The sequence below is a fragment of the Hyla sarda genome, chromosome 2 (genome assembly GCF_029499605.1).
Source record: "Hyla sarda isolate aHylSar1 chromosome 2, aHylSar1.hap1, whole genome shotgun sequence".
Classification (NCBI taxonomy): Eukaryota; Metazoa; Chordata; class Amphibia; order Anura; family Hylidae; genus Hyla; species Hyla sarda.
In genome coordinates this window covers 467,513,456-467,531,118 of record NC_079190.1, presented here as the reverse complement: position 1 = coordinate 467,531,118, position 17,663 = coordinate 467,513,456, and the positions used below count along the sequence as shown (strand labels likewise).

Here is a 17,663-nt window from a genome sequence, read left to right as displayed (position 1 = left end):
TATATAATGTAGGAGTACTCGAGCATATCCTACAGCCTGATGTAGTCCATGTATATAATGTAGGAGTACTCGAGCATATCCTACAGCCTGATGTAGTCCATGTATATAATGTAGGGGTACTCGAGCATATCCTACAGCCTTATGTAGTCCATGTATATAATGTATGAGTACTCGAGCATATCCTACAGCCTTATGTAGTCCATGTATATAATGTAGGAGTACTCGAGCATATCCAAAGCCTTATGTAGTCCATGTATATAATGTAGGAGTACTCGAGCATATCCTACAGCCTGATGTAGTCCATGTATATAATGTATGAGTACTCGAGCATATCCTACAGCCTTATGTAGTCCATGTATATAATGTAGGAGTACTCGAGCATATCCAAAGCCTTATGTAGTCCATGTATATAATGTAGGAGTACTTGAGCATATCCTACAGCCTGATGTAGTCCATGTATATAATGTAGGAGTACTCGAGCATATCCTACAGCCTGATGTAGTCCATGTATATAATGTAGGGGTACTCGAGCATATCCTACAGCCTTATGTAGTCCATGTATATAATGTATGAGTACTCGAGCATATCCTACAGCCTGATGTAGTCCATGTATATAATGTAGGAGTACTCGAGCATACCATACAGTTATGTGTAGTTCATGTAAATAATGTAAGGGTTCTTAACGCATCCTAAAGCCAGTGTGGCCCATCTATAGTCAAACACATCTTGTTGCCCAATGTAGTCTATGAGAATAATACTAAAACACATCCTACAGACCAGTGTGGTCCATATATATATATTACAGCTAATCCATTTAAATTATATAGGGCTAGACACACATACACGCCCTACAACCCAATGTATGTCTATATGTGTGTCTATAGTAGGAGTACTCAAACACACCCTAAAGTCCTATATGGTCCATTGGCAAGGCATAGAGAGGGAAGTAAAAAGATTCCAGGATTATATACAGTGGCTGTACAGAAGTAGATATTTGTGCTTCAAAGATCCGTTGTGAAGAGGTGTCATAAAGAAAAATGAGTAGTCCAGTTTGTATGTACAGTAGATATAGTATTTGTTCTATTATAGCAGTATAGTGAATAGTGAAGGGCGTAAAAAATCAATGCATTTTTTAAAATAAATAAGCATACATTCCTGTACGTTGATGTAGAACCCTACAGATGATGTCTTTCTCTATCTTTTACTATCTCTTTTGATGACTTTTGTTGATCTTAAGAGCCAACCTTTGGGTTGAGAGCATTCCTGTAGGAATCCTTGACATATTATCTTCTTTACATGCTTCATATGACTGTTCTTCTCTTCATAATAGTTAATAATAGCTCAAGGTCTGGTGAACGACGAAATGCATTAACATATAAACACGTGAATACCAAGGTCGCTTTTACATTGCTGCATATGTATGTCTGTAATATGGTCACAACACCCAAACCTCCTACTCAACTGGACTTAGCATCCTAGAGTGATCCAAGACAGTTCAGTAGAATTGCATGAGGTCTTTTGGCTGTAATTGTGGCCACAAAAACTCACCATGTATATACATTACATATCCTGTAATAATTCTGAGTTACATTGTATATTATACTCCAGAGCTGTACTCACTATTCTGCTGGTGAGGTCACTCTGTATATACATTACATTACTTATCCTGTACTGATCCTGAATCATATCCTGTATTATACTCCAGAGCTGCACTCCCAATTCTGCTGGTGAGGTCACTGTGTACATACATTACATTACTTATCCTGTACTGATCCTGAGTTATATCCTGTATTATACTCCAGAGCTGTACTCAATATTCTGCTGGTGGGGTCACTGTGTACATACATTACATTACTTATCCTGTACTGATCCTGAGTTATATCCTGTATTATACTCCAGAGCTGTACTCACTATTCTGCTGGTGAGGTCACTGTGTACATACATTACATTACTTATCCTGTACTGATCCTGAGTTATATCCTGTATTATACTCTTGTGCTGCACTCACTATTCTGCTGGCGGGGTCACTTTGTACGTACATGACATTGCTTATCATTTAGTAATCCCAACTTTCCTCCTGTATTATACTCTGCCATCAGAATAGTAAGTGCAGTTTACTGCATACTTATATATTACTTATCCTGTAATTACCCTGGATTGCATCAGGTATTCTACTTCAGAGCAGCATTCACAATGCTGCTGGTTGTTATATGAAAATATTGACCAGCTTTTTACCCAACACCTCCAGTAGTGCAGCTGAGCATCTATAATGCTGCGGAGCAGTGTGTCACAGTGCTGTACAGTGCCTGTTGTAAGGACTACACTGCTCACAATGACTCCCAACAAGCTGTGCACCTACATTGAGCCAGCACGGAATGTTATAGCTATAGCTCTGGATCATAATATAGTCTGTAAATCAGGATCAGTACTAGAATTGATGCAATGTATTTGCAGATTTCCTCAACCCCCTGTGCAGAACATATCTACATATAGCCATAAAATGATATTGAAATGTGAATACATGCTTTAAAATTTCCGATTGCTGGGAGTAACTCCGCTTGCTCAGGGAATCGAAATGCAAAATTCTGTTTGCTCTCGGAGATGGTGAAATTTCTCTCCGCTTCGTGTCAGAGTAATTGGCATTCCACGAGCAGTTTACCATTGTCACGGTTAATGGCTGCCTAATTTTAATATAATAATTTCCTTCACTTGCAATATTTATATTACCTTTTAGAGAACATGTAGCCTCGGGCGGCATCGCAAAGAAAATAAAAATAAAAAATAAACCCAAGCTTTCGAGTAATGAAACAAATGTTATGAATTTAGTTTTAGGAAGAATAAGTTAGTATTTTATAATAACATTTTTATCTACAAATATTTGCTGAATATTGCATCTATAATATGTGATACCCGCCACTGTGCCTGCATAATTCTTCCATAGTTATGACCATCTATTTTACTAAACTCCGTACCCAGGGGCATAGCTAAAGTTTGCTGACTGTGGCCAACCCCTAGTTTTCTGTTGCATCGCTGTTCTTGTTAAAGGGGTACTCCACTGGCTATCGTTTGGAAGTAAATGTTCCGAGCGATGTCTTCGTTCTGTAAGTGTTGACCAAGCCCCTTGTGACATCACAACCATGCCCCCTCAATGCGAGTCAATGGGAGGGGCATGGCGGCCATCACGCCCCCTCCCATTGACTTGCATTGAGGGGTCATGGCCGGCCCCCGCAGGGCGAAAACAGCCATCATAACATTTACTTCCGAACGCTGGCCAGTAGAGTACCCCTTTTAATGTGTGTGTTTGAGTATAGATAAATAGATACCTTCTTGGACAGCAACAATGTTTAGGTGGGTGGGGAGGGGAGACATGTTACCGTTATATCTACATAAAGCCCAGGACTCAAGGTTGCCCAATAAAACATTGCCAAGTCCATCACACTGCCTCTGCCGACAGGTCGTCTTCCCATTGTGAACCCTTGTGCCATCTCTTCTCTAGGTTAATAATGGCCATCCTGCAGTAATGTTTGGGTAGATGGTACATGTCAACCTAACATCTAAATGAATGCAAGGAACCAAGGTTCCTCAGTAAAACATTGCCAAGACCATCACACCACCTCTGTTCGCGTAGTGCATCTTGGAGCCGTCTCTTCTCTAGGTCAATCATACACGTTCCTGGCCGTCCACATGATGGAAGAGAAAAAGTAATTCTGGAGACTAGGCTTCCTCCTTCCATTGTTATATGGTCCAGTTTTGACGTTGACATTGTAGGCACTTCTGGTGGTGCATATAGGTCAGAATAGGGTACACTGCCCCAAAACAAAGCAAATGCCATGCCCTGTGTGATCTGACACCTTTCTATCAAAGACAACATCGGCAAGCTGAAAAGATCCTACCTGTGTCCATTCCTTGGTGCTCTGCTTCTGCTCCCTGGTTGTCTCAAAAGTATACTGTGATGATAGAGGGGGCGTGTTTGTCTCGATCAGATAAACAGCACCCATGCGTGATGTCCAATAGTTGGATGATGTGACATCATGCAGCAATTACGATATAGGGATATGTCGGCACTTCCGTGGAATCTGCGGTTGTGCACGAGGTAGGGTAAAGCCACAGGTAGAAGAAAAATGATACCCAGCACTCACCATTTATGCACAGTGAAGATTTATTATGCCATAGTGTACGTTTCGGTGTGGGAGCGTTCCTCGGCTTTCTGCCTTAATGCTGACAGCTGAGGAAGGCTCCCATGCCAAAACACGTCCTTGTACTACACTATGGCAAAATAAATCTTCACTGTGCATTACTGATGAGTGCTGGGTATCATCTTTCTTTTATCATGCAGCAATTACACATCATGTGTAGGTGTGGTTTCGCCCACGTGTGATAAATGGGATAAGCACCATCATGGAACCATATACCTTGAAGATGACAAGGGAGCAAAAGTGGAGCACGCTGCATAACTTCTTTTATCGCTTTGTAATTTGGCATCATACCGGACAGGCCAGTCTTCGTTCTGTGGGCATTAGGTGCTCATATCCTTGTCTCCAGTTCACCGTGGAGCACTTTTTGGTAGGTACTAACCACTGCTTATCAGGATTACTTCACAACCCCTACCATTTAAGAGATACTCTGACCCACTGGTTTCACCCACAATTTGACGCGTCAGTCGCTCAGATCCTTAAAGGGGTACTCCACCCCAGAACTTCGCTCCATGCCGGATGACTGGCGATGTGGGGCGGAGGCTCGTAATGTCACGGCCATGCTCACTTGTGACATCACGACCATGCCCCCTCAATGCAAGTCTATGGGAGGGGGCATGATGGCCGTCTGGCCCTCTCCCATAGACTTGCATTGAGGGGGCGTGGCCATGACGTCACGAGTGGGGCGTGGCTGTGATGCCATGAGCCCCCAGCGCTGCACCTGATGCTCCTAATGAACGCCAGGTGCAGCAGGTAGATCGCGGGGGTCCCCGGCGGCGGGACCCCCACGATCAGACGTCTTATTGATTGACATGGTCAGTGCCCATCAGCATCATTTGCTTCATCCGTGAGCAGTTAGATTATTTAGTTGTTAGACTGTATATTTGTTTATAACACTCAATATGCAAAGTGACAAATTCAGAAATGATATACATTTCCTGGCGCTTATAACCATGGTGACAAAAACCTTTGCAGGAAAAAAACTGACAACATTACAGAGTTAAATGCAAAGTAAATGAGATGGTGAAAACTAAGGATGCAAGAAAGAAGGAGAGAGGGGCAAAGAAAATGAGTAGCAATTTGTATGTGGTATTCCCCGTCGGTCCCGGGGGACAGCTCATGCTATCATTTGTAACTGTCGCTGGAAGCACACGAGAGGGTTGAGAAGACGTTGGGGGTGGTTTGATGTAATGCGGAGCTGCAGTATTCATTATTTCTTGGTGTTTATTATAGCGCAGATGCACATCCTAAGGAAATAATTTTACGCTGAAACCATTATAAAAGTGTAATGGTATTCACCAGCCGCGTTACTAAGTACGCTCCCGCAAACTTTACTTTAATAAGGACATTGCTCACTGTCAGATAGGGGCCTCCTCCAGCACTGTTTGCAGTAGATGTATGGTGAGAAGAGTGCAAGCTTAGTTATTGGTAACCTCCCAAAGGCTTCTTGGAGCGCTAGAACTAGCCCTTGGCTACATATGTTCCAAGAAGGTTCCTGTTTGAAAGGAATTTATCATGAGAAAAATGATGTATTTTTTTCTTTTGTTGGAGTTTCTAACACATTTTGTATGTCACTCTATGGGTAAAAATAATTTCTAAATATTATAGTGGACATTGACTTAAACACGGTTTTATGGAGCTCAATTCACTTCGCTTTGCTATGTAGACTGGGACAGAATCAGCAGATGGCAGGGGATTTAATGTTTTCTAAGAAAGTTCTTGTTTAAAAGGAATTTATCATTACAAATATTGTATATATTTTTTGTCTCTACGTAAAATGATTTATAATTCAGTGGCCATTAGCACAAACACAATGCGCTGACATTTCCGGTTCTGTGCAGCTCACTTAGCTTTGCTTTGTAGACTGGGACAGAATTGGCAGATGGCAGGGGACTTAATGTGTTCCAAGAAAGTTCTGGTTTAATAGGAATTTATCATGGAAAAAAATGATGTATTTAAAAATGATGTATCATAAAAATGATGTACATTTTGTTATTTTTTCCACATGTTTTGTAGGTCACTCACTAGTTAGAACTAATTTGTAAATATTCCAGTGCCCAATAAGGGCTCATTCTCACTACTGGCATGCCCTACTAAAGGGAGCTCTGTTGCTCAGCCCATTGGAAGTACAGGAATTGAGTGAAGAAGAAAAAAAAGACTGTTACGTCCTATTATTTTTCTCCTCTTAACTCCTGTGAAATTCCGGACTCCTAACGGACTCAGTGGTGTCAGTTGTGCTCTGACGCTTTCAGGGCCAATTTGTCTCAGAAATAAATAGAAAAAATAAAAAGACCCAGAATGGACCCTGAACAGTTTGGAGCCCCACAGTTGTGTGAACTATGCCTAAGTTGACATTTTCTGTTTTGTGGAGCTTACTCAGCTTTGCTGTGTAGACTTTGACAGAAACAGCAGATGGAAGGGGATTTAATGACAGCTGTATTAAAATACTGAGGGCCTAAGTAAAGCAGGGATAGTAACAGATTTACATATTGGCCTATGCCGCTCGTCACAGTTCAGCAAGGGAGTGTCAGCCTTTAACATTTAAAAAAATAAGAAAAGTGGAGGACATTTATTAATGTTGTTTTAGCATTGAGACCTGCTGTGGCTCATCCTACACACCACCTCTTGGTTGAATGATTTTGCACCAATATTTTGCTCCAGATACAAGTAGCAGAGTAACAGCTCCCACCTCCACTCCCCAAACACCTGAGCTCTGAAAGGGCAGTAGCATCTCCAACCCACATCAAGTGCTCTGCCGTATGTTTAAACAGGAACTCTTTTTTGCTGACACATACAATAGGACAACAAACTGTGACGCGTTTCGGGTCATCAAGACTCTAAATCTTGACAAGGGTTTTTTTGCACAAAGACAATTGCACATACAGACGCAGAGGAAGCAGTGCCATGGCTGCCAATCCAGGGGGCCCCAAATCCCCCTTTTATGACATAAGAAAACACCAGTCCCATAAATAGTGCATGGCAGGCAAGGGCCTGTTTCGGATTTAGCACTGAGGCCAAGGAACCTTAAGTAATGCCTCTGAGCTCCTACCGGTAATGTATCTGGCACATTTTACAATGTCTCTTAGCCATGTGCCGTTCTCCAATCACTTTTGTAAGAGCTGCCTAGTGAGGCGTAAAAAGAGTCTAAAACACATAATAAATCCGACAAACAGCACTGCACTCCGTTTTTCTTTATAGTGCAATTTTAGACTGAATTCGGGCACACTTTGCTCAATAATTCTTCCCATTATTTCTTTTTTACAGATTTATATCTAATAACCTCAACTTACAATAAATGCAGGCAATATTCGCCAAATATTTTTTTTTAACTGACTAGAGGCAGACACTGAAATATGTTTATTTTTTTCTATTGTTTCTATTTTCTTATTCTCATTTTTGTATAGGTCATGTTTCTAAGCTTGTTCTGTGACCTCTGTAAAGGTCATTCTACTGGAGAAGGGGAGGCTGAGCTCCCTTTGTCTTCTCTATTTACTGGTGCCACCTTTTGCATTACGATGTACTTAAAGGAGTACTCCGACGCAAAACTTTTACCTGTGAAAAGAAGCATGAATAAAAGTTATATTACATTGTAATGTACTCACCTTGTCCATATCGGCTTCTTCCCGGATTTCTCCTCGGTTTTCCATCAGGCCGGAAGCTGGTGCCTTTGATGACGCTCGACTGCCTTTTTTTCACGATCCGGCGCCATCTTCGCCCGGTGACTCATCGATCCCATGAGTCACTTCGGGCTGTGCCGGCCTCCCAGCCCGGAGTCGGCTACTCCCCCTAACTTAATTTATTCATTTATGCGCTGAGCTGAGCTGCCATAGGCTCAGCTCAGCAAACGCCCACCTAAGCGCTGTCACTCAATTAGGGGGAGGGCAGGAGCTGGCCGGATGTCAGGAGCGGGCATGATGGGAGATGTAGTTTTTCCCAGGGCGGGCCCTAACAGAACGGCTGGGCCGTCTAACAAGATTGAGGGGTCGTTGGACAGGTAAGTTAATGGGCTTCAGTTAATGGGCTACATTGTGGCATTTTTTTTTTTTTTTTTTGTGGTGCATCGGAGTACTCCTTTAACACTTTCCAACATCCTTATCACAGTCAGAACAGGAAATCATAGCCTAGTTTTAAGCTTAATTACAAGAATAAAAAACTGCTGCAACATTTCAGGATTATTTGAAAATGTGCATAGTAAAATAGAAAAATTGTGAAAAACATCACCAAAAAATGTTTTATATAAAAAACCTAATTTAAACAATAGTTAATTTCCTGATGACACAGTAAGGCAACCATTGAGAAAATCATAAAGACGTCTTGAAAATCAGTATAGTACAATATGGTTTTTAGACAGTAATTTAGCTATAGGAAAGGCCTAGGTTTCCCGAGAGAATCTGAAGACCCCTCTTATACCCCATAAGATTTTAGCAGGATTTTTGGCAGGGGATGTTCCAGATTTTGAGACAATGCCTAGCAGATCCAAACTATTCCATCGGTGTCATGTTAAGGATGAGGCCTCGTGCTGTGCCACCATGACGGGGCAGATATTCACCTATTGGATGTTGAGCAGAACCCGCGGCACTACAGAACAGAGTTGGACCCAGTAGACCTTGGACTTAAGACTAATCCTGCTTAATGTTTTGTTTGCAGCTAATGGTTATGAAACAATTATTAAAAAGCTTTTTTTTTTCTAAATGTATGTTTATTTTTCTTCAGGTTTACCCCGAGTTACAGATAACCAATGTGGTAGAAGCCAACCAACCCGTCACAATCAATAACTGGTGCAAGAGAGGCCGCAAACAGTGCAAGAGCCACACTCACATTGTGGTCCCGTACAGGTGTTTGGGTGAGTACTGTGACTTTACTGTACTTGTCTCATGACAGTATAAGGTCATGTGCTTGGTCACTCGTAATGCTGTATATATATTATTAACAATTCTCACTTATGTGTTTTTTAGACTGACATATTAAGTATGGTGTTGAGGCTACTAAATACTCTGCTGGAATTTTTTTATTTTTTTTTTTTTTTTTTTTTTTTTTTAAATCAACTGGTGGCAGAGAGTTAAACAGATTTGTAAATAACTTCTGTTTAAAAATCTTTATCCTTCCAGTACTCATCAGCTTCTGTATACCTCAGAGGAAGTTCTTTTCCTTTTGAATTTCTTTTCTGTCTGACCACAGTGCTCTCTGCTGACACCTCTGTCCATTTCAGGAACTGTCCAAAGCAGGAGAAAATCCCCGTAGCAAACCTATCCTACTCTGGACAGTTCCTGACATGGACAGAGGTGTCAGCAGAGAGCACTGTGGTCAGACTGAAAAGAACTGTACAACTTCCTGTGGAGCCTACAGCAGCTGATAAGTACTGGAAGGGTTAAGATTTTTTAATAGAAGTAATTTACAAATCTGTTTAACTTTCTAACACCAGTTGATTTAAAATAAATTGTTTTCCACCAGAGTACCCCTTTAATCACCCAACAGAGCCCAAAAGAGTGTTCTTTTGGCCTTTATGGTAGTGGTACGTGTTGGCTCTATAAGAAATAATTACATATCTTGACCTGGTAGAGGAACTGGCCATGTGTGTAAAATTGACCAGTCGGCTGGCATCAATGCCTTTCGCGAATGTCCGCACATTTTGCTATATCTCTGTATTACTGACCCTGATGACACTGGAAATGTGTTTTTGTTATGTTATAGCGAGAGCGAATTCTACTGAGCCCGAGAGGTAAAAATTCTCCCTTGGTCTCTGTCCACCCAGGGCAGGTTCCTCTACGGGGTAGAGAGAAGCTGTCCTATATATATGCCATTTACTTTCACATGATCTGACACATACTACCTATGGGCAAGGTCCACCAACTGGCTCTTTTTAACCTTGAGTTTATGAAGATTTTGGTTTAACCAGTTAGGGTTTTTTTTTTTTTTTTTTGCATGTACCAATAAATATTTTAAAACCTTCTTATATGATTTAGAATTCTTACATATGGTCAGTAGTTAAAGGGGTTCTCCGGAGGAAAACTTTTTTTTTTTTTTTTTGTTTTTTTTAAATCTACTGGTGCCAGAAAGTTAAACAGATTTTTAATTACTTCTATTAAATTCTTAATCCTTCCAGTACTTATTAGTGGCTGTATACTACAGAGGAAATTATTTTCTTTTTGGATTTCTTTTCTGTCTGACCACAGTGCTCTCTGCTGACCCCTCTGTTAATTTTAGGAACTGTCCAGAGCAGCATATGTTTGCTATGAGGATTTTCTCCTTCTCTGGACAGTTCCTGACATGGACATAGGTGTCAACAAAGAGCATTGTGGTCAGACAGAAAAGAAATCCAAAAAGAAAAGAATTTCCTCTGTAGTATACAGCCACTAATAAGTACTGGAAGGATTAAGATTTTTAATAGAAGTAATTTACAAAATCTGTTTCTCTTTCTGGCATCAGTTGATTTAAAAAAAAAAATAATAATAATTTTTCCACCGGAGTACCCCTTTAAAGGGAATGTTGACTTATTTGTTGTTACTCAATAGATCACAAATTACAATTACATTTCCACCATCGCAGTTAAAGCTTCATATTTCTGAAAAGAACTCTATGTTGGCTACATAGACAGTTTTCTGAGGAGTTCTATTGCAGGGCTTGACAAATTGGTTAAGAATCTAGGAACCAGGATGCCGGAACTCGCGTAACACTATAGCATGTGATCAATCATTAGTGTCCCCTTATTTTCCCATGTGTCACAGTCAATAGGGTCCTCTCATGTCTCCCATATGTTTTTGGTCAGTCCTCCAGATGTTCAGCAGTGGATGTCTCGTGACCGCCACAACCAATCAGTAGCCTCCCTTGTCACGCTTGATTCCTGTTAGTACAGAGTGACCATTGAGGCTGCTGATTGGCTGTGACAGTCATCCGACATGACTGCTCTTGTAAAACCGGAGCGCTGACTAGAGGCAGAATGGAAGATCAGCTTGGAAACAGAGGCAAAGGTAAGTAAAACAGATGGACAACCCCTATTGGAATGGACTAACAACAACCTGGAACCTGGGATTTGTCTAGCCCTGCTTTACTGCATACTGTTAATACAATAAAATCAATAATCAGTATACAGAAAGCTTCTCCTAGTGGCAGATGTAGATATGTAAATATTACTAATTTGAGTACCTGTCATCAAACCATATTTCTTAAACTAACTTAGATTATCTTCCCTAACTACTCCTAACACCCCTGCCTGCCCTTAATTTTTTTTTCAAGCTTTAAAAAACTCTGTATCCTACCTTTCCCTTTGCTCACATTGTGTGAGCTCCCAGCAGGAGCGTGGGCGTTCAGCAGGCGTAACATCACTGAAGCCTGTGAGAGCTGTGCCTCACCATGCCCCGCACGCACTTTCTGAGTTTGGTCTCCTGCCAGGCTGGGAGGAGACCAAACTAACTGTTTGACTTGCTGCAGGGAACAGAACAGAGCCACCTAGTGGCTGTTTTTTCAATCACCTTAAAAACATATAAAGGTTGAGAATTTTAACAGCACGTAAATAGCAAAGTGTCTTATAATTACATAATGAACAATATATTAAAAGTTTAGTTTGGTTACAGGTACTCTTTAAGTAAAAATTGTATAGTTATTGAATAGTTATGTACAGGATTTGTAGTTTTGTATCAGAAACAAAGGGTTCTAGCCCCTGTTAGACTGGGACCACTTCAGTGTTGTATTGAGATGTCATGTTGCACAATGTGGTTAAATTGCGACCCTTACAACTGTTGAAGAAAAATCTTTTTTTTGTTCAAGTCACAATTCACATATGACTTAGCTAGAATTGACCTCAATGCCACTTGCTTGGGCTTCTCTGCAGATTGCAACTCTAACAAAGTTGTGTGACAAAAGCAATTAGGTTGCATCACTTGTTCAGAACTAGATGTTCCACAACCAAAGTTGCATAGTTTTTTCCAGTAGTAGGGCACACAAATTTAGTGATGCCTAAAGCTCAAAATACACTTTAGAAAGTGTTCCCACCAAAAAACAAGACCATCTCATTGTCAGTTTGTGTAAGAAAATTAAATTCTACCCTCCTCTTCCATTTCTAGCTTCATGCCATCCAGAATTTCTAGAGTCCCGAATGTCAAACCTGCCACGTTCCCTAGTCCTGTAAACCTGCCACATTCCCTAATCCTATAAAAGCAGGAAAGTATCATTATATAATAAGGCAGAAAATGTTGGGGTGTACTCGAGTATAAGCCGACCCGAATATAAGCCGAGGCCCCTAATTTCACCCCAAAAACCCAGGAAAAGTTATTGATTCGACTATAAGCCTAGGGTGGGAAATACATCATCCCCCCTGTCATCATCCCCCCTTGTCATCATCCAGACCCCCGTCATTAATATCCCCATCTTCATCACCCTGTCATCATCCCCCCCCCTTCATCATCACCGCCTGTCAATCCCTTCGTCATCATCCAGACCCCCTTTAGTTTTCTACTCACCTCCCCTCCATGGGAAGGAATGGTGAGCTGGCCCGGGCCATCTATGCTGCAGGGACCATCCGGTGGGGAGGGTTAGTCATTCCGGGCTGTCCATTTTCACCGGGAGGCCCTCTTCTCCACTCCGGGCCAGCCCCGGCCTAGTGACACTGCCTTGACGACGACGCACAGGGACGTTCTTGCGTAGGGAAGTCTGCTGCGCACGGACGTCCCTGTGCGTCGTCATCAAGGCAACGTCACTAGGCCGGGGCTGGCCCGGAGCAGAGAAGAGGGCCTCCCAGTGAAAATGGACAGCCCGGGACGACTAACTTGCAGCATAGATGGCCCGGACCAGCTCACCCTTCCTTCCCATGGAAGGGAGGTGAGTAGAATACTAAAGGGGGTATGAATGATGACGAAGGCCGCAGTGGTCTTCAACCTACGGACGTCCAGATGTTTCGAAACTACAACTCCCAGAATGCCCGGACAGCCATCGGCATGCTGGGAGTTGTAGTTTTGCAACATCTGGAGGTCTGCAGGTTGAAGACCACTGAAAGGGATTGACAGGCGGAGAGTTCACTCGAGTATAAACCGAGGGGGGGCGTTTTCAGCATGAAAAATCGTGCTGAAAAACTCTGCTTATACTCGAATATATACAGTAATCAAAACCATATGAGCTGTACCTCGGTTTGGAGACATCTTCTAAGTCACATTGCAGGTTTCTGACTGGAACCCTCCTTTGATCCGGAGACATCTTTCAAGCATTGACCGTTTTCTATTGAAATGAAAGGAAACCTGCGAGAGAGAACAATGGTGGTTTACATGGGTCTTCCCAACCCATTGTTATTTTTGCTCATGAAACGCGTCGACAGCAGCATGAAAAGTGTGAAAGCATCTTTGATTTAGCTTTTATTAAGAAAAAAATAAACTTTTGATGGTCTTGTGAAGAGAGGTCCGGCTGGGGCAAAGCTCTGGCATTAAATTCTTGTTACCGCCTCATGCGGACGGGTGTTTTATGTGGGTTTTAAAACGCCCTATGCAGAATATTGCTGGCAGCGGGAAATCTGTTTCTTTTATTACACGTCACGTTGATTTATCTCGGCTGTCTGGGTTTTATGACACCTTAGAAAATATCCCATCATAACGTGTGATTTATGCCATGGAATTATTAAGATTTCTCCGCAGCATTATTATCCCGGTATTTCGGGCCGGAGCTGTAATTATTTTCACAATAACATTTTAATACACAATAAAATCAGTTTTGGTCTAAAAACTAATGACGATAATGAAGTAAAATGATGGTTTTATCATATAACAATGCTGGATTTTTTGTACCTGTCTTGAATCTCGCAGTCTCTTGAGGAAGTCAATGCAGTTAGAGATATATTAAAGGGCAAGTGGGGCACTGGGAGTCCTTCAGATGCCCCAATGAATAATCTTTGCTAGCAGACGTTTCGGCACTGTTCACATCATGTTGTGCTTTATTTTCAGCCAGTATGCTGGGAAAATCTCCCGATTTGTGCAGCAGTTTACTGTACAGTTGTACACATCATCCATAGGCAACCTTCGGCACTGCAGATGTTTTGGACTACATCTCCCATGATGCTCTTTCAGCCAAAATGCTGCCAAAGCATCATGGGAGATGTAGTCCAAAACATCTGCATTGCCGAAGGTTGCCTATGGCTGGGCTACCATATTAAAAGAAGACGCGTACCCACATAGTATGTTTTTTTTTTTTTGTCCTTCGCAACTGTATAGGAAGGTGCATCCGGCTACAAAGTAACATATAACTCCTTATGGACCTATTCAGGGTATGTGGCCGGGGACGGCTGGTCCGTTCTTTTTTTATTAAAATTTTTTCGTGGAGACCATTATGACATCTGACATGATGCTGCATTATTTTGCAGTCATAGATTGCTCACTAGTTCTTGCTTCTAAAGTATGCAGAGAAGAGAGGATAAAAAGGACTGTCTCCACTAGGCGCTATCTCCAAACAATGAATAAAAGATGAGGAAGTTCCTCTTTCTTCAATAAAAACTTGTTTATTGAATTAAAAAAAAAAAATAACGGATTACATGAAGGCAAGACATGTTTCGGGTGTTGTACCACCCTTCCTCAGTTGCAGCTGAGGAAGGGTGGTACAACAGCCAAAACGCGTCTTTCCTTGATGTAATTCTTTATTTTGCTCTAGTCAATAAACATTTTTTTTTTTTAAGAAAGAGGAACTTCCTCTTCTTTTATTTATCGTTTGGAGATAGCGCCTAGTGGACACCTTTTTATCCTCTCTTCTCTGCATATTCCCATTGGCACTGGTCGCACCCCAGACTGCTTGCAAGTCTCCTAAAGTACCCCAACTACAGGGGTGATACGCATAACCTCAAGGTTTTATCCGGGTGAGAGTCCCATCACAGACCCTCACCGACAGACACTTGGACCCACAGAATTACATGAGGCTCTGTCCTCGAAAAAATACAATTTTTTTGTCTCTTTCTCCTCACAGGGCTTCTAAAGTAGGGAATGTGAGGTAACTTGGTCAAGGTAGGCCTGCTGGAGGAACCATGGCAGAGTCTGCATCTCGACTATATAGGGTGATTAAAAAAGGCAAAATTATAGCCGACTCCAGGATTATAGCCCTAACACTAATGTATTAAAGAGGTATTCCAGGATTTTTTTTAAATTTGACTATGTTACGGGGGCTGTAAAGTTAGTTTAGTTCATAATATAGTGTCTGTACCTGTGTGTGACGGTTTTATCACAATTCTTCTGTGATTTTTCATCCCAATATTTATTTTTACCAGCATAGAAAATTACTGTTGTCTCCAGATTTTTCCCAAGTTGCAATGCGGCCGAGACCTGACATCACTAGTCAGCTGATGACAGGGAGCCTTCAATGGGTGGAGCGATTGCTTGGTGGGAGAGAGATCAATCTGCAACTAATGCAACAGCTTTAGGCACCCTGATTGAACACCACAGGTCTTTTGAATGGATGCAGCTCATTTATGTTTCAATGGGTGGGGTGGCTGATGTGTGGGAGGGAGGAAAATGGAATTGTGGGATTTGTAGTCAAAAAAAGAAAAGTCAAACAGGAAATACCAGTTCACAAATAGCTAGCCACAGTGTTATGTAATCTCACAACATAGCCATTTAGTCCCAAGACAAGCGCAGATCCTTCCTAAGCATGTCCATTACTGTCTGACAGGTACATACTAAAATCATCTTGTGGTGGATAAGTCCTTTAACATTAGAAGACAAAAGTGGTAGTGCTGCGTTATCTTAGATCCTGTAATGGGGAGAGGGTAGATACAGAGTCCTTGATTTCGCCTCACAGACGTTGCAGGGTGTTAGGTCTGGGGATCATGGAGGCCAGCACATGGTTGCTTCAGCAATGTTGTGCCGGCTTCACGATCGTCTGATCTAACTCTCTTCTTTCAAGGACTCAGTGTATCTGTCCCCCACTCCCAGCCACATGACCTGATCTACCTGAGACAGTGTTTCCCAACCAGGGTGCCTCCAGCTGTTCCAAAACTACAACTCCCAGCATGCCCAGACAGCCTTCGGCTGTCTGGGCATGCTGGGAGTTGTAGTTTTGCAACAGCAGGAGGCACCCTGGTTGGGAAACACTGAGTCCATATCAGAGGAGAGGCTGGCTGCGTCTGGACAGAACTGAACTACCGGCATCTGCTGTGTCACCATTGTAAATCCCTTTGACCATTTGTAGTGTATAGATACAACTTGGATACATAGGAGGAGATTTATCAAAACCTGTCCAGAGGAAAAGTTGTCCAGTTGCCCATAGCAACCAATCAGATCGCTTCTTTCATTTTTTGAAATGGCCTCTGAAAAGTGAAAGAAGCGATCTGATTGGTTGCTATGGGCAACTCAGCAACGTTTCCTCTGGACAGGTTTTGATAAATCTCCCCCATAGGATGCGTTCACTCTGCGAATTCTCCGCTCGCTGAATTCCGCGAGCGGAGATTCCGCCTGGCGGCGGCCGCCGGGTGTACTTCGGCTCTAGGGCCGCGGGGCACCGAGCCGTCACCATTATCGGCTATGCAGTTTTTGATTGAAAGAGCTTTATTTTCCGTTCAGTCATTACAAGTCGTACAATAAATTACAGTCACACAAAGCATGATAGTACAATACACAGCAAAGGTTCCCTAAGCTATACATCGCACACCATGCTACTCTAACATTCAGCTCAATCCTGCAATAGAAAAGCACAAGAGATCAAACAAAAACCAAATAATACAATCTGTGATCGGGGTAGGGGTGTGGGCGACTATGTGGGGGTAGGGAGGGGGCGGATCACAGGGCCAAACTGTTGGGCTGTATCTTCAGGGAGACATGGGAGAAGGAGAGGGGTCTTCACTCCTCTTCTTCCTCATCAACGGCCGAGCTGTCCAAGATGGAATAGTCTCTAAGCAGGTTCTTGATGAACCTGCGGCAGTCCCGGACGGACATGTTTTCCCTGTTGATCACGAGGCGGTTCCTGGAGAGCCACACTGCGTCCTTAAAGCAGTTCATAAGGCGCCAGGCCTCCTGGATGGCCTCCACGTCGTGGGTCCCAGGGAACAGGCCGTAAAGCACCGAATGGTACGATAGGCAGCTCCTGGGCACTGAGTCTCTGAGTTCATGTTCTAGGGCGTCCAACAGACCCTGTGCAAAGGGGCACCGCCAAAACACGTGGAAAGATGTTTCCTCCACGTAGGGGCAACGGGGGCAGTACCGGGTCTTGCACAGGTTGCGGGCATGCATGAATGACCTGAGAGAGAGACCTCCTATGACGGCCATCCACGACAAGTCCTTGTGTCCATTGGTAAGCCGCTTTGAGGCCACATTGTTCCAAACTGTCTCTGCAGTGGCTGCGGGGAGTCCCGGAACCAGCTCGGTCAAGTCCTTAGCTCGGATGAGCTTGTGGATTGTCTTCGGCTTCCATAGGTCGGGTTTCAGTCCTTCCAGCTGGTGCTCCCTCACAAACCGGACAACATCCCCATAGAACCAGGGAGTGTTCCAGTTGTAAGGGATGGAGCTGTCCCAC

At 42.7% G+C, this 17,663-nt stretch overlaps 1 protein-coding gene across 4 annotated transcripts in view; it reads left to right on the top strand.

Moving 5' to 3' along the window:
* The window catches only part of APP (amyloid beta precursor protein), a 301,616-nt gene that overhangs the window by 106,378 nt on the left and 177,575 nt on the right, over positions 1 to 17,663 (top strand). For all 4 annotated transcript variants that reach the window (XM_056559448.1, XM_056559447.1, XM_056559450.1 and 1 more), the window contains exon 3: positions 8,907 to 9,036. In XM_056559448.1, coding sequence (XP_056415423.1) covers positions 8,907 to 9,036 — 130 coding nt within the window. The remainder of the gene's footprint in view (positions 1 to 8,906; positions 9,037 to 17,663) is intronic.